Source organism: Balaenoptera borealis, assembly GCF_965194805.1.
Source record: "Balaenoptera borealis genome assembly, chromosome: 12".
Taxonomy (NCBI): domain Eukaryota; kingdom Metazoa; phylum Chordata; class Mammalia; order Artiodactyla; family Balaenopteridae; genus Balaenoptera; species Balaenoptera borealis.
The window spans coordinates 46,693,253-46,716,248 of NC_138869.1; the positions used below are offsets into that span (position 1 = coordinate 46,693,253).

The window sequence follows — 22,996 nt, forward strand, 5'->3', positions numbered from 1 at the left end:
CTTGACTGGAGGCACACAGTCCAGGATTGAATCCTAGCTCCCGCAATTACAAGCTGTGAGGCCTGTAGGCAAGTTCCTTATTCTCTACGTGCCTTAATTCCTCGTCTATAAAAATAAGGGTAACAACAGTTTCCTCACAGGGTTGTTGAGGAGTAAATGACACGATATTATTTAAAGCACTAAAAACAGGGTCTGACACGTAGTAAGCACACAATAAACGTTAACTATTTACTGCTTTTGTTGTTGTTTAGATACTGCAATTCTCATCAAACTCTCCTGGGGGGGGGGATGAGGGGGGAGTTCCTTCGAAAACAAGATTTGAGAGCCACTCATCTAGAGGCCTTTGGTAGAACTTATTATAAAGCTTTTTAAGAGCTTTTGTTTAAGAAGAACCCTTGTTGCCATGCACAGTTGGAGACACCTGAACTCAGGATGCTCAATGGGGCACAGAGTAGGAGCTGACACTTACTGCAAACTGACGACGCGTCAGACGCTCTGACACGTGCTTCCCCTCCACTCAGCCTGCCCACCCCTCACAACACCCACAGCAGCAGGCACTACTACTGTTGTTATCCCCATTTGCAGATGAGGGAACTGTGGCCCGGAGCCCACATTTGCAACCTGGGCAGTCTGTCTTCAGAGCTTATGCTTGGGCCCTCAACACTATACACAAGGCCAATTTTTTGCTTCCAAGTAAGATGACAAAAATAAAAACAGACATTAAGTGCTTAGAGTCTTCAGTGAGAAGTCACTATTTCTAGAAATGAAAGAAGAGTATAGATGACCTCTGGGCATGTGTTGTGAGGCAGTGGTTACCTAAAGCAAAAAACTGGGGCTGGCTAACTCTGTTCCTGGCAATTCAGTCAGTCAGTCAGTCAGTCTGTCTGTCAGTCTCAAAGTCCTCAAAGACTTCTGGAAAGTCGAGGTGGACACGAGGGAAGGAAGGTCTGGAAAGACACAGGTCTGCAGGACCTGGTCCCTGCCGCAGAGGGGCTTCCAGGCCAATGTGGGGGACAGACCTGTCGACCAATCAGTACAGAGCAGCTGGAAAGCACCCTAGTGGTGCTGCCAGGCCCGAGGAGACCTGAGGGGAGCAATCTGCCAATCGAGAGGATTTCCCACCTTTCCTATTCATCTCCACTTAAACACTTCCAGACCCACGAAGAATGGGGAGATGGCCATCCTTCAGCCCCCTGTCTCCACCTCTGCTCACTCCCTTCAAGGGACAGGAGGCAGTCAGCCAGGATTTCAATTCCCTCATCAAATCACAGAAACTTGGGATTTTGGAGTTACAAGTGACTCTTCACCTTCTCAGTCCAATATTCTCATTCAGAAATGTGGAACTGAGGATGAGAGAGGGAGATCATAAGAGACTCTTATGAGCAGGTCGCCACTTCCTGGTCCAGAGCCCTCACCTCAGCTAGCTCAGCGACATCTGGCTCATACCAGCTGCTCTCCAAGTCCCAAGCCTGGGGTGAAGGGGGTCAATGGGGAGAATTCCCACAGTGTGACCAAGGGGGCAGGAGGCAGCCAGCACTCCCAGCCAGGTCCAAGCACCTGCCTCAGAACCAGTCTCACCTCCATCATCTCGAAGATGCTCTCTGGGTCCAGGCTGCCCTTTCCCGCTTTCCTCATGCATGTCACGACTCCCTTGCTGGTCACGGACACCAGCAAGCTGGCCAAGGAGCAGGCCTCCTCCTGAAGAGTAGCATCCACCACGTGCCGATAGCCGATCTGCAAAGTCAGGCAGCAGAGCACGTGCGTGGGCAACGCACATCCCAGATCCCCACTTTTGAGAGCCTCGTGGAGGGAATATCTACACCAGCAAAGAAGCTGTATCTCCCATTTAGGTCTTATTTTAGTTTCTGCTCATATGGAAAATATTTGAAGTACCGTTCGATCACTCTATCGCAGGCTACTGTGTAAGCAGTGTAACAGAAGCATGAAATGGAAATATGGGGTAGGGGGAAGGGTGGTTGGAATTATAATTCAGAGACCTTCCAAGTCAGAGGCCAACCAGGGGGTTTCTAACAGGCCCCTGGAAGTTTCACTGAGGACAAAGACGAATCAAGAGGGCCCATGCTAAGGGACATGCTCAAGAATGAGTCAAGGGCAGGTGGCTCCGGTTGTCCCAATGCTTTACCAGAGCCTGGGTGAAGCGATTCTGGTGGAATTAAACCTGACTGGTTCAGTCTGATTTTTATATAACGAATCCTGCATGGAATCAGCGACAGTCTCAGCCAAAACAGACCTCTTTGCACAGCCTTGGGCGGTGCCAGTTACACATCAGCATCAGCCAGGTGTTACGCTCCACAGGCCTCAGTGCTAATGTAAAAACCACACTTGATGTATTAGACACCCAGGCCCTGCTCCAACCCCCTTATTTCATAGATGTGGACATTAGGGCCACAGAGGGGACAGTGTCCACCTTTCAACCACCCTTTTACTACTCAAGCAGCGTAGACACCATAGAGTTGAGAGAATTAAAGGAAATATGCATTCAGGGTGTTTTGGTGAAATGCCTGGTAGGTAGAAGGAGCTTAGCAAACTCTGGCTACTGTTACTATGAACCCACTCGTGTGCTCCTGGGACCAGAGCCATTATCTTCCAGTTAAAAAGAAAAGAAAGAGCTGCTCGTGGTAGTGGTCTCTAATATAACAAAATTATTTGATTTGGGTTAAGACTACTTCTATATGGGTTGTGAAACTATAACTTCTCAATCTATTAGGTAACCTTAACGGGCTGGGGTTGAAGGAGATCCACATGGAAGACAAAAACCATGAGATATAAGCTCATACTTTGCACAGGGTGACGATACAGGGGACGTTCTCCACACTTAGCTGGATGCAGTCATAGGGGTCGTCGGACAGTTCAATGTCCTTCAAGCCCTCTTCATCTTCCAGAACACGAACTCTTGGTATCCTAGAAGCAGAAGCACAATTAAAATTCCCACTAACTGAAAGGAAGGATGATAACTTCTTTTTCTTGAGTTGGAATCCCTGTGCCTCACGAGATGAAGTCATGCTATGCCTAAGCTCCCTGTCAGCCCTGCCAGAAGTGTACAGGTGACACAGTGCAGTGAGGAAAGGAGGTCTTTTAAAAAAGGATGCTAGGCAGGGACTTCCCTGGCGGTCCAGTGGCTAAGACTCCGCGCTTCCACTTCAGGGGACCCGGCTTTGATCCCCGGTCAGGGGACTAAGATCCCGCATGCCACGTGGCCGGAAAAAAAAAAAAATGATGCTGGGGAGAGGGAAGGGGAGAGGGGCTAGAAAGAGGTAGGGGGTTAAGAGGCATGAACTACTAAGAATGAAATAAATAAGGTACAAGGATATATTGTAGCGCACAGGGAATATAGCCAATATTTTATAATAACTTTAAATGGAGTATAACATAAAAAAATACTGAATCACTATGTTGTACACCTGAAACTAATATAATACTGTAAATGAATGATACCTCAATAAAAAAATAAATTAAAAAAATAAAATGTAAAATGATGCTTAGTCAACCAGATATCCAAAAATGAATCCGGATCCCTACCTCTCACCATACACATACCAAATGGACTGCAGATGTAAAGGTGAAAGATAAAACAATAAAGCTTTTATAAGAAAAACTAAGAACATTTTCATGACCTTGGAGTAGACAAAGATTTATTGAATAGGACAGAAAGTACTCACTGTAAAGGGGAGAAAAAAATAACAGATTCAGTTATATTATAATTGAATACACACACACACAGAGGCACATCTTGGAGATACTGCAGGTTTGGTTCCAGACTACTGCAATAAAGTGAGTCACATGATTTTTTTGCCTATAAAGTTATGTTTACACTATAGTGCAGTCTACTAAGTATTCAATAGCATTTTATCTAACAAAAAACCAAAAAAAAAAAAGACAATGCACATACCTTAATTTAAAAAGATTCTATTACTAAAAAATGATAACCATCATCTGAACCTTCTGCAAGTCATAGTCTTTTTGCAATGGTAAGTAACATAAAAGATTACTGATCACATATCACCATAACAAATATATGAATAATGAAAAAGTCCGAAATATTGCGAGAATTATCAAAATATGATACAGAGACATGAAGTGAGAAAATGCTGTTGGGAAAATGGCACTGATAGACTTGCTCAACGCAGCGTTGTCACAAACCTTCAATTCGTAAAAAACGCAGTATCTGCTAAGCACAATAAAGTGAAGTGCAGTAAAACAAAATATGCCTCTGTGTGTATAATATAATATATATTAAGATTATGAACTTCTGTTTGTCAAAAGGCATTATTTGGGGAATTCCCTGGTGCTCCAATGGCTAAGACTTCATGCTCCCAGTGCAAGGGGCCGGGATCAAGTCCTGGTCAGGGAACTAGATCCCACATGCCACAATTAAGAGTTCACATGCTGCAACTAAAAATCCCGCATGCTGCAACGAAGATCCCGCGTGCTGCAACTAAGACCCGACACAGCCTAAATAAATAAATAAATAAACAATTAAAAGGCATTATTTGGAAACTAAAAGATAATCCAGAGTGGAGAAAATATTTCTCTGTGTGTGTGTGTGTGTATATATAAACTAACATATTACATAAAGAATTCCTACCAAACATAAAAGAAAGTCACACGACCCAACAGAAAAATGGGCAAAAGACTTCAACAGGAACTTCATGAAAGAGGCTATTCACATAGCCAATAAACATACAGAAAGGTGCTCAACTTAAATATTCATCAGGGAAGTGCAAAGTAAAACTAAAATGTGATACCAAGGTATACCCACCAGAACGGCTAATATTAAAAAGACAAAAAGAAATCCAAGGGCTGGCAAAGATGTAGAGCAACTCAGACTCTATACACTGCTAATGGGAGTATCATTTGGTAAAAGCACTTTGGAAAACTGTTTTGCATTATCTACTAACACTATTTGCAATAGCTCAAAACTGGAAATGACTCAGATCCATCAACAGAAGAACTGCTAAATAAACTGTGGCATATTCACACAGTGGAACACCCTACAGCAAAAAGCAAACTATGACTACAGGCCACAATACAGATGTCTCAAAACATAATGCTCAGTGAATGAGGCAGACATAGAGAAAACACTGCGTGATTCCATTTATATCAAGCACAAACCAATCTACTGTTTTAGGACTGTGGTTATCCTCTGTGGGTATAGCGACTTGCATGGGGGTACAGGGTGGGAGGGCTTCTGGGGGGCTGGCAGTGTTCTGTTTCTTGAGCTGAGTGCTGAAAATATATTTAAGCCATAAAGTCAGTTCATTCCAGTGTGGGGTGGAGCCAGGAAGGAAGAGGTGGTCCAGCCAGCTACTGTTATAGAAACAGTGTTGGTGCTTTTCCCTGTGCCTCTAACAAAAGCCCCTTATGATTCAGCCTGCTGGCCATCCCTACACAAGCCAACGTCCAGAGCAAAGGAGTTTCAGCCAGAGAATGTCCACAAGGACTAAGGAGTCCTGCTAGGGTCTGCCCTGGATGAAGTCTCCATGTCAGGGGTCCCCAGGGTGTAAGTACTAAGTAATATCCTATTTGAACAAATCAGGTAACCAGTTTGAATTTTGGTATAGTAAAAAATAAGCGTACACACACACAGACACACCCCTTCCCAACCCTCTGGCCACAATATGGTTCAGCAGAAGGGCTAGAGGATACTGTCGAGAGAATGGCCTCTACCCTTCTAAAAGGCCCTGGCTGTACAAAAGGTCTCTCCATACACTAGAAGGACCCAGTGCCTTGCCGAGTCCCCATCCCTTGCTGCCTGCAGGGCTGTTCTTGCTCTGGGAATGAGACTTGCAGCTATGGCCATGACAGGTGTCCTCCCCGTCCTGAGCAGCTGGGTTTACCATCCTGATGTACAGTTTGCCCAACACCTCCCCCACAGCCAAACAGCCTCATCTGGTCCTACTCTCCCTTTTTGCCCTGGTGCCCATGGAAACCAGCTGGCAGACAGGAAGTAATTTCTGAGGCTTGAGGTACAACAGATGGCGACTTCCTTTCTTCTCCAACGGAGCCCAAGCCCAGGCTGCTGCTGATGGCATCTGGTACTCGAGCCCTCACAGTGGCCACAAGTGCCAGGCCCACCCTTGACTAGTGTCAGCCAGGAGTCTAGTGGCACAGCTAGGGTCAAGGGACTCTATAGCTTTCATTCTCAGCAAATATTCCATCCTGCAATTTCTGACCTACATTTATTTAACTTTGTTTTTGTTTGTTTTGTTTTAAATTGTGCAAGTAGTCTAAATTCACCACAGAAAAACTCTAAAATACAGATAAATTTTAAATCACCCATGATATGAGCACTGGAAAATAACCACAATGACCATCTGGGGATATATATATTTACAGACATACTAAATATGCTGCTGTGTAGATTTCAATCCCCTATGTTGGGACATTCAGGTTGTTTCCAACTTCTCATCACTACAAAGAAGCTGGGATAAACATCTTCAAATAATATCTTTGCTCACTTATCCAATTAATTCCTTAGGCTATATCCCTAGAAGTTTTAATCCTCAGTTTCAAGTACCCTAGGACCCTCCATTACCATAATGTAAGCTCTCTCATGGAATGGACAGCCTCCTCCACATACTTAGTTTCAAATGCTGCAGACTTTCCTCAAAGAACCTTGCGCATAGAGAAGGAAAAGGCCGTGTCATCAAACAGTCAGAGGGAATGTCAACTCCAAGAAAGCTTAGTGCCATGTCCTCTGCTACACAGCCTGTCTGGGAAGCTGAACCACACTGGCATCATCATTTCCTGCTCTTAACTTAAACCAAACAGCAGGCTGCTACCCTGCTTTGAGAACATGCACGTGTCCAATCAAGGAGTATGTGTCAGGCACTGTTTATGGTGCTGGGGAGACAGCAGAGTACAAAACAGGCAAAACCCCTGTCTCCGTGGAGCTTTATCTAGTGACAGTATTTGGACAACTGACTGTGTCTCTGGTTTCTACTCTTTTTGCTGCTCTGTAGTTTTCTAATGTTTTTCTATATGGTACATGTTTACTTATGAAAATAATAATCCAAAAAAATAAATACAGAAATATATTTAGTTATAACTTATAAAATCTGTTTTCTGAAGCTTAAAATTAAATACCACCATTGTCAATGCTGAAACCCCTTGTTATCTTCTCCTACGAGCTTCAGTAGCAGTGCCCTCAGTGGCCCATCACAGGTGTCTGCTCAGGTTCTCCACGGGCCCAGGGGGCTGTTTCCAGGAAGGCGTACCTTGTATTGAAGAGCGCAGCCTTTACAGCAATGGAGATGGCATCAAACAAATTTCCACCACATTCCAGCAGCTAAGGGAGACAGGGAGTGAGGGGGAGAAGAAGGTAGCATCATTTCTTACTTTAATTATTATCCCAAGTAAAGGACACTGGTTCCTGAGAAGTGCCAACCAAATGTTTATAAAGACAAGAACGCGTGGCTGCTCTCCTGGCTCACTGACACACACTGGGTCTTCACCCTAACCGCAGGCGCTGCCTTGTTGCCCTGGCTGTGGTACCAGCACTCAGAGGCCTCAGCCTGTGGTGCAGCTCCTCAGCCAGTCAGGCCTGCACTGAAGGAGGAACTCATCACCTGCGTTTTGCCCCAGGTAACTCTCAGTTGCACTTGGCAAGTGTTACTCTCATCTTTGCTAACATATGCCTGGCCTCTAAACAAGTAAAAAATGGTGGCCACTGATGCTGCAGCTGCCACCAGGGCCATGTTGATTAGTGCAGTTACTACTGCACGTAATTACCAATGTACATCTGATGCTCAAACACCTAACACTCCCTGTTCTACATTAAGCATAGTAACAACTAAGGTCTTTCACACGTTTTTGCCCATGAGCAAAAGTGTTGACTGTACTCGTGTGCTCATTCAACAGGAAGGGTTACAGCACATTATTAAGAAGAAGGCAACACATCCTTCTTCCTTATTTTAAAGAAACCTTGGCCTGAGTTATGGAATAAAGCCAACAGGAAGAGAGGAGAGGAAGTCACATGTAGAAAGAAAAGTTGTGTACTTCCATGTGCGTTTGTTTAGAGTCTATCTCCTCTTCATCTGAACTGTCAACTCGTGAGGCTGGACCCTGTTGGTTTTGTTCATTCCTTTATCTTCAGAGCCCAGGAGGAAGGGCTGCTAGGAAGGAGGAACCTGGTGATTATTTATGGAAGACAGGCAGGCCCTAAACCCAGGCCTTCCAAACTCTAGTAAGAATCAACAATCATACCTGGCACGTCTCATGCACTTCATTCATATGCAGTGCAAACTCTAATTCCCATCTTTAAGCTTTCTGGGCAAACCTCCAGTGCAGACACCATCTTTCCTACAGCCTGGTATAAATACTGCTTATTAGAGTATGATCCCCCAGCCTGTATTACCAACTGGCTTTGTAACTGCAGCTTGTTTGTCTAGCAACTGGACTAGCTCTCCTGTACCCTGGTTCAAGTACAGACTACAGCATGGCCCCCACCTCTTGCTAGACTCTTGCGCCAGACAGTCTGGTTTGATTCCTATCTTTGCTGGGTAACTGAATAACCCGGGGTGGGACCTAACATCTCTGGGCCTCATGGAGGGTGAAAGCCACACTATCTCCCAGAAGTGTTGAACAACTTAGTATCTGTAAAGCCCTCAGAAGTGTGTCTGGCACATAGTAGGCGTCAGCTAAGTGTTTTAAGATAAATACCAATTTGCTCTTTCATCTTCCCATTGTTGTCCTCACAGACTGTCTGAGTGCATCTGCATGTTCTCCATCTTCACTGTTGACAGCCCAGGTTCCTAACCCTGGCTATGTGGGGTCAGGGAGCTTATTAACAATGCAGGGTGAGGCCCTGGAAACTGCATTTTACTCCAGGTCCTAGGTGGTCCTGATGACTGGCCAGGGGTGAAGACCACCGTTTTACACTCTGCTGTCCACAGTATCTGCTTTATGCAAGGAAAGTGCTAGATAAATGCTGACGTCTGCTCTAGCAGCTGTGAAGCCTCCAAGCTGGAGAGGACTTGGAGAGCACCTCAGCCAACCCTTCCCTGACAGGTGGGCTCAGGGGCCTGACGGCCAGTCAGAGCTCTTTCTACTGTCCAGCACCACGTCCCGTTAAGGCCGGACACAAACATTGGTTTTCAACATTCTGGCTTATCACCAAAAGATGAAATCGAGAGGGCGGAATGCTGAACCCTAAGTATCTGCTCAGGGGCCCCCGAAGGGCAGGCACCCAACTCCAGGCCTCAGCTTGCCTGCCTGGCTCCTCACAGGGTACCGCACGACAAGGAACCCAGGCCGGGCAGCGTGCGTCTGACACTCTTCTCAGCCACTTGCTGGCCAGGTGTCCTCCGAGCTTCGGTTTCCCCCTCAGTGAAGCAAAGCCATGCTTCTCTATAGGGTGGCCATGAGGACTAAATGAGATCACATCCCTACATCCCTGGCACATAAGAGGTGCTCAGAGACCCTACCTTCCTCTCTTGCTGCCAAGCAGGCCCAGGCTAGCTAGAATCTTTCTGCTAAACACAGTGGCACAGCCAAGAAGCAGGGGGAGAGTCGGGGGGATGTGGAGACCCAAAGCAGCCTGACTGGGCTGTCTGAACAGGCCTACTCGAGCTGGGAGGAAACGGGGAGGTGCCAGACAACTAGTGTTACAGAGAGACGGGACTGTGGTCCCGGAGAGGTCATAGGTGTCCACCTTCACTGAGGAGAAAACCCCTCCTGTAACAGAGGTGCGGCAGGAGCAGAGCTGGGGAAGGGGAAGGAAGACACACTTGGTCACAGATGCACCTCCCGTCAGATGCACAAATACTACAGTGGCTCTTTTAGGGGAACAGGACAACTTATTCTGTTAGCCTCTTCTTTTCATAAGGTACACCTCCAAACCATACTGCTAGGAGGTACAGTGTGCCAAGTAGAAAACCTGCCTCCCCACAGAAATCCTGCTCCTCCTGGGTTTCCCCCCACTGTCCTCTCAGACACCCATGTTGAGCACCTCCTGGCACCACACACAGCCACTGCCGGTGCTGCAATGGCTCCTCCACTCCACCTTCCCTCCCATGCGCAGTGCCACAGACCGCATGCGGGTCTCATCACCACTCCTGGGGCCCCTCGCAAGACAAGCCTTGTGACCCACCTCCCCACCAAAGGTCGCCTGTACGCCGTCAGTGCAATGAAGTCCAAAGCTATCCCACTTGGGGTAAAAAGTATGCCATTAAAGAACTGTGAAGAGCAAAGATGAATGAAGTTTCCATGATGGTAAATTTCTACTCATAAAATAATGCAATTGGGGAAAAAACCAATACTGGAAACAGGTGGATCATCTGACTATAATAGGTTTCAAGTAATTGTGCCTGCAATAAAAGTATGAAAGCATGGAAGGCTGCCCAGTGAATATTTGTTTGAAAGATGGGCTCTGCCTGAGGACTACGCAGACCAGTTGGTAAAAATAAGTCACAGGAGATTCATCTTTTGCAATCCCAGTGACAGGACTGGATTTCCACCATCTTGCTTCAAACATGGACTCAATGTATCCAATGTATTTTTAGATGTAGGACAAAAACTTACTCCCCAAACAAAAGCCTATCTCCTACCTCACATGCATGAAGTACGTTCCCACCAAGGCTGAAAGCAATTATGTGAATGATAAAAAGTGATCTACCTCATTAATAATATAATTTTTAAAATGCTTTTCTGATTCATTAAAAACTTTTCTGAAGATGACAACATTTCAAAAGCTCACATCTTCTTCCAAAATAAGTGAAACCTTTAAAAAAATATTAGAGAAGAAATCCAAATGCAAAAAGTCTTAAAAACAAAGGCCTGGGACTTCCCTGGCAGTCCAGTGGTTAAGACTCTGCCTTCCACTGCAGGGGGCGTGGGTTCAATCCCTGGCCAGGGAACTAAGGTCCCACCTGCTGCAGGGTGTGGCCAAAAATTAAAAAAAAAAAAGAAGGAAAGAAAAGAAAGAATGGCCTGCAGGTGACCAAGACACAATGCACCCGAGACACTCCTGCTCACCATATATCCCTGCTCATGGAAGAAGCATGCTGGTTCTAAGCTGAGATAACGTCCCTATGATGTTCACCAGTTTTTCAAGAGCCTGCACTGAGAGAACAGGCTTCTTGCCTGAATCAGGCCCCCTCACTGGGCCAGCCTCCTACCAAACCACAAGTGTGCAGGGCTGCACCTCCCTGGGCAGCTATGAAGCCTGCCTCTTATCGGTAATGACTGTAGGCTGCCAGTTCCCGCCTCCTCAAAACCAGGACGTGTAAAACTACCTGCTTGGTAGGAATCAAACTACAAATACATCCTGCTTACCAGAGATGAGAAAAAGCAAATGGACTTGTAATTTCATTATTTTTACCCATTAGCATCAGCATTCAGAACAGCCCTAACCTGCTAGACAATGGTAAGCACTGCTCTCTTTTGGTTAGCTGTGCCCATCTATTATCAAATTAATTTAAAAGTATCCAGAAAGCCCCGCCCTGTTTCATGCAGGGCCGACAATTAGAGACAGCTGGGCTGTTCCTTGCATGAAGTTCACTATCAGTCCACAAGATGGGCTTTATCTTCAGATTCATTAAAGAACCTGTTTGGTCACTGGCTTAGCCCTGTGCCCTCAATATGAAGTGGAAGATGTAGCCACTAATCTCAAGGTTCATAAAATTAAATGAAAAGGAATAAAATAGACCCAACAAGAGCCTGTACATGAACAAGAGACTGGCAAAATTAATCACAGCTGTAAGAAAAGTTACTGCCAAGTGCCAAAAACTGGGCAGACGAGTATTTGGGAGGGAAGCACCAGGAAGGAAATGGAGGGCTAGACTAGAAAGACTCCTGCAGGTGCAGTCTCTGGAGGAGGGAGGAGGCAGGGCCTCAGGGGCCTCACTGGGGAAACGAGGGACTCAGAGTAGCTGGGCTACAGGGTGTTTTCGAGGGAGGATGGCTTGGTGAGGTCACGAGCCAGCTCTGGCACTAAAAAGACCTGGCTTTGAGGCCCAGTACCGCTACTCACAAGCTGAGACCTCCTGGGCTAGTTACTTGACCTCTCTGTGTCTTAGTTCCCTCACTTATAAATGGGGAAAACAAGTGCCCACTCACAAAACATTTGTAAGGGTTACATGAAAATGCATGTAAAGAGCTCATCATCTTTCCATTATCCTTCTTGTCTAAACTCTGCCCATCAACTCCGGTTGGCACCATCTAGAGAGCATCTCTTGTTTTCTTCTTCCCTGACAGCCTCTGTGGATAATTTTAGGTGCTACCATGATATGACTGTAACTTTACTGTAGGATGGCATTATACGTGCACTACTATGTTGTATTTAATTTAAAAATTATTACAGGAGACCAATCTTTTCCCAACTAACCTCACCCCGGAAATTGAAAGCATCCAACTGAAGACGGAAAAAGCAGTGGGAGGAAAGTAGGCCAATTGGTTTCCAACAAAGGTAGAGTATGGCCAGTACAGCAATGTGATACTTACTAGCACATCCACGTAGAGAATCCAGCAGTGCTCCCGAGGATTAATGCACAGGGACTTCAGGTCGACGCTGCTCTTGTTGTTAAATATCCGGTAGAGGGTGTTAGCAATCTCTGTGCCAAGGTCATCACCTCCCCGACCTTCAAATTCAGGGGCAGCGTTGGCTGAACTATACAGAAGGGCAACAGAAAAGGCGTGAGTCTTGTCGAATGCAACGAGCAAAAGGGCAGGCTTTGTTCCAGTTTCCCTGGGGGATGCTGGAAGAACCAGCACTATGAGGAAAGTCACTGAAATGAGGAAAGGATACATCTGACACTTTTCCAGCCTCCAGACACACACAATGAGCCAGGCCAGGACTGTGTCCTGGATGTGTCAGTGTGTGTGCTGGGAGTTCCCACTGACTTCTACAGAAGCCGTATTTATCCAAAGAGAAACAAGAACGCTGGTAAGATGAACCTCAGCCAGTAATAATGAACACTCGTATCTTGAGGGTATAATAAAGACTCTTCTCTGGCAGGCCCAGAGAGGCCTAGAGAATCAGTCCGGCCTACAGAGGGGTTACATTATATACACCATCCCTAGATGATGATATGATACTCTCAAAACAAAAACCACAATGTAGGTACAATAACTTTCCTGGAATGATTCAGAAGATATATATATAACAGTATGCCAGAGTTATGTCATTAACTTTAGATTATCATGGTACTGAAAAGCAGGAAAATAAGACTGTTGGCTGATTTAAATATTAGGTTCTCTCTTTTACTTTATTTTTCTAGAGAAAACTTTTTCCTTTTTAGCCTCTTCAATTTTATACCAAATCACCTCAGCAAAGAATGAACAAGCATCGACATTTGCCACCCTAAGCACTACTCAAAGTGTTTAACAGGAAATTTTTGAGGGTTCTGGCTTAATGAAAACAAATCCTTAATACACTTGTGAGACATATAAACATTCCAGTAATCATTTTATTGTAATAAATAAGGCCTAGAAAGACAAGAAATCAGTTATTTCAGTATGGTCTCTACAAAATCACATACTGAAGCTTTCTGGTCCCCATCCATCTGTCCATCCACTCATCCACCTGGAAGGTCCCAGGCCCTAAGCTAGGCACTGGAGACCTAGAGACTGAGCAAGGCAGATGCAGACCCTAAGTCAGCAATTCCAACTGCTGGGGGGAGTCACATGATAGTGGGCAAACAGGAGGAGTGCGGGGTCAATAGGGATGTCAACCAGTGTTGAGGGTTATAGGAGGCCTTGAACCTGAAGATGAGTAGAAGCTGGTCAGACCATAGACACGCAAGGGGATTCCAGGCAAAGCAAAACCTATGTGAAGGCTCAAGGCTGTACCCACCCCGTTTGTGTAATGCTGAAAGAAACCTCACCTAATATATTTAAGTGTCCCTTTTGTCTGGTCCATTCTAATATAGATGTAAGATGAATCCTAAAACAATGAGAGTGTATCGTTGTATAATAACTTTGCTACTCTCATAGTCTTCCCTTACTACTACGAGCCAGCAGAACCCCAATTTAAAACCTGTATGAGAAACTTCATTACTGTCATAGCAACCTCACTGTTCCCTCACTGCCTCTGCCAGACTCGGGCACTGAGCCATGAAAAGAAGCTCATTTATGGTAAAATAATCAAGTCACTAGAGACCAAGTTCATTATTTTGCACGGCTAGCAAAAGACAACATGTTTCTAATTTAAACGCTAAGCCATTAATATTAAGTCCCATCTTTTAAGTGTTTAAAAACACATCTAGGGCTTCCCTGGTGGCGCAGTGGTTGAGAATCTGCCTGCCAGTGCAGGGGACGCGGGTTCGAGCCCTGGTCTGGGAAGATCCCACATGCCGCGGAGCAACTAGGCCCATGAGCCACAACTGCTGAGCCTGCGCATCTGGAGCCTGTGCCCCTCAACAAGAGAGGCCACAACAGTGAGAGGCCCGCGCACCACAATGAGGAGTGGCCCCCGCTTGCCGCAGCTGGAGAAAGCCCTCGCACAGAAACGAAGACCCAACACAGCCAAAAATAAATTAATTAATTAAAAAAAAAACAACCACCAATGCAGCCAAAAATAAATAAATAAATTTATAAAAAAAAAACAATGCATCTAAATAGACCACTGTGTAAACAAATCCAGGCAGAGATGCTTATGCTTAAAATGTTGACCTTTCCCTGATTACAGTGGGCCACATCCTTCTGGGAGGGACTAATTACTGGGGATTGACGCACTAAACGCTTTTACAGCCCGAAGGGATGGTTTAAGAACTTCCCAGGCCAATAATCTACCTACAAAACCACCCCCCATTGGTTGTTTTTGACACTGGGCTGGTTTAAAGTGGAAAATTTTCCCATTTTAAAAGGTTTCTCTTTTTTTTCCTTTTTAAAATACAGGTTAACTCTTTCAGCATAGCTGGTGGCCAGAGAAAGGAAGGTTTAGATGCTCATGAGACTACGGAAAGCTCCTGCTCTGGACTCTCCCTGAATGTGTAATTCAGCATGCTTGGCTTGTAGCCTAACATTAGTCAGGTTAGCGCTCCTTGGGTCTGTCTTATGCCTCAAGGTAATGAATGGGTGCTCTGGTCTTGGGACTTATTACTAGGCCACAAATGTTGGAGTCAACGAATGCAGACCAAGGGAGTCCTAAATAAAAAGCTTCTCTATTAAGTGCCAAGTAAAAAAAGAGAGCGAGAGAATGCAGGCTGGTAATCCTAGCCTCCTGTTCACAGGCATCACAATATATTCTTTCAGTAGAGGAATATATACTTGGGTTTGTTTTTTTTGTTTGTTTGTTTGTTTTTGGCATAAAACAAGTGGTTTCTATAATTACAATTACCAAAACCAATTCAGATCCTTCATAAAGTATGACCCAGCCCCTCTTCCAGGGCTGTTGGGAAATCGCTTATTGCGCTGGATAAACATAAAAATCCTGGGAACGCTGCCCCTCCCAGTTCTCCAACCTCCTGACTTATCACCTCCACTGTGCTCCTCCTGCTTGGCACATCTCTGGTTTAACTGGATTAGGCTGAGATCAAGGCCATGTCTACCTGGAACAGGACTTCAGATACTAGGCCCATTGTTGTTTCCCTTGCCTGCAAATCTAGCCTGCAAATCTGTGAAGCCTTACAGCCAGGCCAGGCCAGGCCCACGGCAGAAAAAGTGATTTAGTAGGTACCTGGGCCAGGGATGACTCCGGGCCTTATCCCTCTAGTCATCTAGCCCCCGGGTAGGTCCCAGTTCCTCAGGGAGCACACGTGCTCACTTCTGAGCCTGCAAAAGCTTCCCTATAAATGGGTATGGGAACAGTGGCACATTCTGAGTGTTTCATCGTAAGCCCTTGTTTGAAGTTCCTGGGAGAATTATATCGTTCGCTCTGGAGACTTTCAGAGCACAGCGAACCTCAAATAACTTCTGCAGGTTGCCTCTCTGCTTTGCCCCCACCCCCAGCCCTTCAGCCGAGAATGGTGCCCCCTTCAAGCAGCATGAAGTAGGTAAGGAACAGAGATCAAGTGGCTCCACCCACCAATTCAGGGCTTGAAGCTTCCAGTTCAACATTAGTGAAAAAAAACAAGTGGTCACATTTAAAAGTAGTTGAGATCCCAGAGAAGTGACAAGTGCCGGGCACGCTGAAATGTCTATGAACGAAACGTGTTCTCCTCACCTCCTCCAGTTACAACCCGCAGCCTCTCTGAGAGACCAAACACAGCTCCTAAACCCATGAACATGGTGGCCAGAGAGCCAAGAAGTGACTTGATGGTCTGCCACCTGGTGGTAACCAGAGTGAAACACCAGCTCACTAAATTCTTACCTTCTGGGCTTTAGATGGAAACCATCTTTTCCCAAAGTTTCAAGCTTCTTATTTAAAATGGCCTATTCTCAGGCTACAACTAACAAAACAAGGACATAGAGACAGGAGTTAGAAGGTCCGAGTGTGCTCCCAGTTTAGTCAAAGTGCTGCCAGGCATCTCTGGAGCAGATCTCAGGAACCCCAAGGTTTTCCTCCTCCACTGGTATGGGGATCAGGGTCTGTGTCATGGGTACCCTTTCCTAAGGGCATCATTTCTAAGACCCAGGGAAAATCACTGGGGTGGGAGAAGGTGTCTACCCCAGGCTCCATATATTATTCCAGGTAGACAAATAGAAGTAGAAGGAATTAGCAGAAAAGCAATTCGTTTTCTGTGACCTCTCTGGTAATTACCACTGGTAATTTAAATAATTAAAACATGAAAGTTGCTAGTAAGTAGTTAAGTCAAGCTGGGCTCAGTCAGGCAGGGGCCCCCCCCCCCAATTACTTTCCTCCCACTGGGTAACAACTCTGTTTCAGCCTGTGGATGGGTGCATGCCTTGAGCTCTCCAGCAGAGGCCCCACGCCTGGGGCCCGGATGGGGTTGGGGGCAGCACCCTTATGGCTGGGCATAGCCACAGGTGCCCAGAAGCCATTCCTATTCATTGGATTGAAATAAAGGGGTTTATTTGTTTACACAATTATGAGTTGCTCCTTGAATATGCAAATGAGGTTCTGATAAAGGTGGCAGCCAGTGGTGCTTGGTAACCTCGCTCTTCTTTGCAGGAAAATGGGGTTTTATGAATTCTCATGGTGATTCTACCCGCTGGGCTGATCACACTGAGCCACTTAAAGACACCGAAGGGTGCCACCTGGAGAAACAGACTCAGGAGAACTCCCTGGGAAATGGAGTTTCTGGGCCTGGTGAGGTTCTCTTGAGACTTACAAACGGGGAAAAGAGACCGGCAGGCAGCCACTCTCAGCCAGGAGACAGAGGTTTACTTCTAGAAGCCAGATCTTGGGAAGAGGCAGCTCAAAGGCTCCTCTCACCCTGGAGCCACCCTCTTACAGCTGGGACAAGAAAGGGACAAGAGCAGCAGGCTAACTGGAGTCATGTTCAGACACAGAGCCACAATGAAACGTGTCTCCTATACCAACCATCTGAGTGCAACACCCTCTCTTTGGTGTGGCTGGGCTGACTGCCTTTGGTCTGCCTAAGATGAATGAGGCAGAAGGATAATGAAGAGGAAGAAAAGGAAAGCAAATTACAGCCCCTAACACGTGGCGTCTGCTCCTCAGTGACTGCTTACTGCACCGAATCAGGCAGATCAAGGCAGGAGAGGCATTTATTTCTTCCTCCACGAGCAAAGGAAAGGATAAGTTGGAGGCCTTAACAAGTTCACCATCATGCACAGCAACTTAAAGGATGGGCCGATTCCACTGGACAACTCAGACTGCTGAGAGCAGCTGGGCAGAACCAAGAGGAGACTGCTCTGGGGGGGCCAGGGCCAGGGCAGGGATGGGCTGGAAGGAAAACTGGCCAGAAAGATGAATGCAGGCACATTCTGAAAACTCTAAGCAGGATATCCCTCTAAAGCTGGCTCCTGCAGGCTACATGAAGTAGAAAGAGCAAAGACTCAGCACTGGATAGACCTGAGCTGGCATTACTAGCTGTGTGACCCCAGGAAAGTCACTTACCCTCTCTGAACCCCTTTTGTCATCTCTCTCACAGGAGTGTTGTGAGGATCAACTTCTGTGTCTGGAAGTGAAGACTGGAAGACTGTAACTCGCTGTGCAAATGTGGGTTAGCATCTTTGCAGAAAAGGGCTGACATTGCAGGTGCAAGGCTGCTACCTTTAGAAGGGTCTGCTTGCAAGGTTGGTCCTCCGCTGGCATCTGGGCACTTGGCTCTCAGAGTGGACTCAGTCAACAGTAAACTGGGTCTCCTGTGCCTAGACTGTGCAAATAACGTGGTTTATGCTAAACACCTGCTTTCCTTCTGGGAGTCTGGAACTTTGGTATGTGTAAAGCAGAGGGTGCCTATGTGACCAGCCCCAATCAAAATCTTGGGTGCTGAGTCTCTAATGGGTTTTCTTAGGCAGAATCATCACACACGTGTTGCTGCATTTCTGTGATAATCATAGCTCTGAGTACAACTCCATGCTCTATGCTAAGTCCTGTGAGTCCTTTCAGGAAATGTTTGAATGGGGGGAGTGGTCTTGCCACCCCTCCCAGTAAAGTACCAATATTACATACCTGCACCTAGCGTGAGCCGATAGAGCCTTACCCACCTCAAGAAGGTCTGCTGTCACCACCTAGCTAGAAGAGGAGTTCCAGATAGAAGATGAGACTGGGCTGGCAACCCGATAAAAAGCCCCAACCCCTAGAAGGGGAGGTAACACGAGGGAGAGAAAGAACACTTTTGAAAGCCCACTGAACCAGTCACTGTGCTGGATGCTCGCTCTATTTTCATTACTTTGCTTCCTCATCATCACAACAGTATTATCATCTCAATTTTTTAGATAAAGAAATTTAGGCACAGAGGGACTGAGTAACTAACCTGAGGTCACACAGCTAGCCAGGGAAGGAAGCCAGCAACAAGGCTGGCTGGCTGGCTGCGGAGACTGCGGAGTCTCTGCTTTTCCCAGTACCCACACTGCCTGCCCAGCTGCCACCCCCTCGGCCTGTCAGGCTGCTTGGCTGGCCCTAGTCCCTGCTCTGCCAAGCAAGTCGTGAAAAGTCTTCTGCAAAACTAGAGCAGGAAGAGAAACAGGACATCATTTAATTTGACTCTCACAACTACCATGTGCTGGGCTGCCTGGCAGACACCCTCCTTGTTCAGACAGGGAGAATGAAGCGCAGCGAGGGCCAGCTGATTAGGACAAGGGCAGGACCTGAGCCAAGGCCTCCTTTCACATTTCCCCGTGCCTGGCACACAGGAGAACTCAGTAAATACCTGCCGGCTGGTGAATGATGATTAAATACAAAATAAGAGTGGGCTCAACAAGAAACCAGAGGTTCATTCTCTGAATCTTCTATCTTCTAAATCATTTTTCTTTAAAAACATCTGCAGAGCACTGACCAGTCAACAAAGAACTCCAGGTAACCTTCATTTGGCTTCTCCAGCTTCGGCGTCCCCATTTCTGCTTTCACTCCCACCAAAATGTCTGTGTGACCCTGCAGACACATGCAAGAAGGGTCCTCACTCGGGGCAGGCAGCCAGGCACCCAACCACACCCTCCTCTCCCAGACATACACCTCCAGGGCACTCGCTTAGCATCAGTGCTGGGACTTGGAAAGTGGCCCTTTGAGAAGGTGAGGGGTCCTTCAGATGTATATAGACCCCCTCCCAGAGTCTGGCTTGGGTCTTAGATTTCCCCTGGAACAATATGCACTCCAAAAGCCCAGATGGGCCTGCAACTAGTTCCCCAGAGCCTACCCATTCCTCCACCTGGGTACAGACTGTGGCCACAGTACTCACCAGTTTGACTCTGGCAGACCCACTGGTGTTGGACACCACGTCAGTTTCCACTTCAACACATCGGTAGTCTTCACAGCCACGGCCATCCATGCGGAGGTCTTCCTGAGTGCAACAATCAAAATCCTAAGGTTATAATCCTAAACCTCTAACAGACTCTTCAACTGACTCAATCCCTTCCCCCCACAGAGAAATATGTGGTACAACAACTCCTTTTCTCTTAGTGATTCATTCAAAAATTCTGTCCTCATAGGTAATAACATTACTATTTTACAAATGAGGAAATGGAGACTCAGAGAAGTTAAGCGACTCACGTCCAAGGTCCCACAGCTAGGGACAGCAAAGCTCAGCTTCCATCCCAGGTCTGTCGGAGCGCAAAGTCCAAACTACGTACCACTATACAGAACAGGCACACACAAACAAGATCTGAACAGACAAAATAAAAGCTGTCTCTTTCCAAATCTGCAATTCTGAAGTCACAAGAAGTACGGATGTCAGAGCTACAGGTACAACTGTCTTGGCTGTAGCCCTCCGACCCCCCAAACCCAATCAGATCTAGTCTGTAAACAGCTAAAAACAACTAACTGGTATCTTCTAAAAGATCTTCTAAAACAGGCATTCTCTAGAACAGGATCAACAAAGTTAGGCCTGCGGGCCGCCTGTTTTCATAAGCTGTTCTACTGGAACGCAGCCGTGCCCGCTCGCTCAGGTATTCTGTGGCTGCTCTCATACCACAGCAGCAGAGCTGAGGGGTTGAGATAGAGACCACATGACCTGCAGCCCCCAGATCATTACTATTTAGTCCTTCACAGGAAAAGTTTGCCAACCCCTGCTACAGAGGATGGGTTTCAGGGTGGTCTACGTACTGCCTGGCCTTATCCCCAGTTATTTACTTCCTCAATTATTTACTTCTATCGGTATAGCTCATAGATAACTATTTTATGCTGTGGTTGTAATCCAGTACTTCCATTATTTATCTTGTTGCTCAGAGTGTCCCAGATTTGGCCACTGGGAGCTCCTTTGGGTTGGTTCTTGCATTCTCTCAACATGTCTCCAATCTCTTCTGAGTACTTCTTTACTTCTGACAACACAAGGTGTTCCAGCCACTTGTATTTTACTTGCCCCAGCCCTGGGATCAGCCCTTTTTCCAAGGAGCCCTGGTTCCTTTCATTGCAGAATAGTACTTAAAAACCAGGATCTGGGTGCTAAGTAGGTTCACTGCTACTGGGGTATCATTGCTTCTAGATCGTCTCAGTAGAATAGTGCTAGAAAATATACGTATGTGTACTAACCCACACACATACACACACCTATATTTATTTCTGTATCTATCCACGTATCTGTTAAAAAGTCATGTGTTCATACTGAGAGTTGGTTCTAACCTACCTCCTTGTCTTATTTGTAACTTCTTTCTCAGACAGGGAGAAACCTGGCTCTCATTATCTACAATGTATTTATGTATTTGTTAAATCTCTGTATATATATAAAGTCGTTTCAGAATTACTACGCCATACCCCTGTGAAAAACAAATTTACTAATAGAGTATTTGTGTAGAGTTCTTTTTGTCTTTAGCCTTACAGCACCCACTCAAAATACTGTTTCCAGTTGTCTTTCCGCATCCTTCCTGTGCCTCTGTTACTCATCTGTACCCCTGTCAGTTCATTTGTAACTGCTGGGGTTCCATTTTGGGTCCCCCACATCCTGGCTACTTTTAATTACTATCACCAGGGCTCTAAGAGTCAAAGCTATCAGAAAAGGTGTGATCAGAGAAATGTCACTCACCCCTCATCCCTATTTTCATCCCCCCCGCCTTCCTACCCCCTTCCCACCAGCTCCAGGCAGGTAGACAATCTCTTTAGTTCCCAGTCCATCGTTCATGTACTTCCTTTGCACAAATGAACAGATAAGAGTATTTTTAATATCCCTTATTTTCTTATATAAAATATGGCATACTACAGATACTCTTTTACACGTAGCTTCTTTTTTTAAACAATTAACAATACATATGCAGGAAATCACTCCACATCAGCTCATAGAGATTGTCCTCATTCTCTGTAAACATTTTTTGAAAGCTCTTTCTTTCAGCAAAAAAATCATTAGCCTCATCAGATTCTCAAAGGGATTAATGCTCCTCAAAATGTTAAAAACAAAAACCAAACAAACAAACCAAAACCAAACAAACAAACCACCACTGTTCTGAAGTATGTATCTGTCAGAAATTTATCTTTAAACTGCTTGGCTCACTGCATATCTGATTGACTTTTTTATTTTGAGAAATTAAAATACAGAAAAGGAAAACACTGAATACTCTCACCACACAGTACCAACTACTACCATCTGTCGTGTTTGTTTCAACCCTTTCACTCTTTAAACTCCAGTTAAAGGAGAGAAAATAAACATCCTAAATCAGGTTGAAGTCCTTTTGCAGCCAGTCGACTCCCAGCCATCCCCTCCCTGGAGGCAATCCCTATCTGAAGCCTGGGGAGACATGTTCTCGAAAAGCAACAGAATTTCAAGTCTAGGAGAATGAGTCTCCTGAACTCTACAGAGTGAGTTCTCTTCCCTGGAGGATCCCAAAACTATATAACTGTGTCTCTTCACAAGCCCACCCACGCCTACCCACATGAAAGCATCCTAGGTCAATCTCGGCTTGCCCTGTCCCCCAGGTGTGCCCTGCTGGGAAGTGAACACCTGGCCCAGAAATAGCACTTACGATGAGTCCTTGGTGGATTGTAGGCATGGCACAAGTGTGAGCAATCACTAGGAGCATCAGTCATGGCCTCCAGGCCTGGTCCTGCCATTAACTAGCTGCTTGACCTAGGACTAACCCTAACCCTAACCCTTCCCCTCTAGACTAATTTCCTCATTTGTAGATGTAGAGATTGAATTAGACGGCCTCAAAGGTGCTTCTCTAATTCTGTGGATCTATAAATTAAAAGAGCCACAACTATTTGCAAGAACTAATAGTAGCTATCATTGAATGTGCATTTACTGTCTACCAGATAATGTGCTAGGAACACTATACAGTTAACATGTTGAATCCTCGCAATAACCCTATAATGTAAGAGAGCAAATTTTCATTCCATTTTACAAATGGGGATCAGGTTGAAAGATGCTAAATGGCTGGCCCAACGTCACAGCCAGTAAATAGCACTTGAATTCCAAGCCAGAGCTCTTAACCCCAATTCCACACAGTCTCCTGCATTCTAAAGAGTCTCTTCACTGTGCAAAGGAGGCAGCACAGGCCTCCCTCAAAGGACGAACTGGCTGGC

The 22,996-nt window shown here is 45.9% G+C and overlaps 1 protein-coding gene and 1 pseudogene across 4 annotated transcripts in view; one reads left to right on the top strand and one right to left on the bottom strand.

Annotated features, from left to right (window-relative positions):
* LOC309607393 (small ribosomal subunit protein uS19 pseudogene) overlaps nucleotides 1-12,451 on the top strand; it is a 48,259-nt pseudogene extending 35,808 nt beyond the window's left edge. The window contains exon 4 of the transcript XR_014249664.1: nucleotides 12,323-12,451. The product of XR_014249664.1 is annotated as a small ribosomal subunit protein uS19 pseudogene (transcript). The remainder of the gene's footprint in view (nucleotides 1-12,322) is intronic.
* EXOSC7 (exosome component 7) overlaps nucleotides 1-22,996 on the bottom strand; it is a 29,351-nt gene that overhangs the window by 1,682 nt on the left and 4,673 nt on the right. For 2 of the 3 annotated variants that reach the window (XM_082347500.1, XM_082347501.1), the window contains exons 2-7: nucleotides 19,728-19,829; nucleotides 19,329-19,423; nucleotides 12,463-12,628; nucleotides 7,239-7,309; nucleotides 2,799-2,922; nucleotides 1,579-1,734 (exon numbers count right to left, since the gene is read on the bottom strand). In XM_082347500.1, coding sequence (XP_082203626.1) covers nucleotides 1,579-1,734; nucleotides 2,799-2,922; nucleotides 7,239-7,309; nucleotides 12,463-12,628; nucleotides 19,329-19,423; nucleotides 19,728-19,829 — 714 coding nt within the window. Of the gene's footprint in view, nucleotides 1-1,578; nucleotides 1,735-2,798; nucleotides 2,923-7,238; nucleotides 7,310-12,462; nucleotides 12,629-19,328; nucleotides 19,424-19,727; nucleotides 19,830-20,038; nucleotides 20,100-22,996 lie in introns of those variants that run through there. The other variant, XM_082347502.1, reaches the window with a different exon arrangement.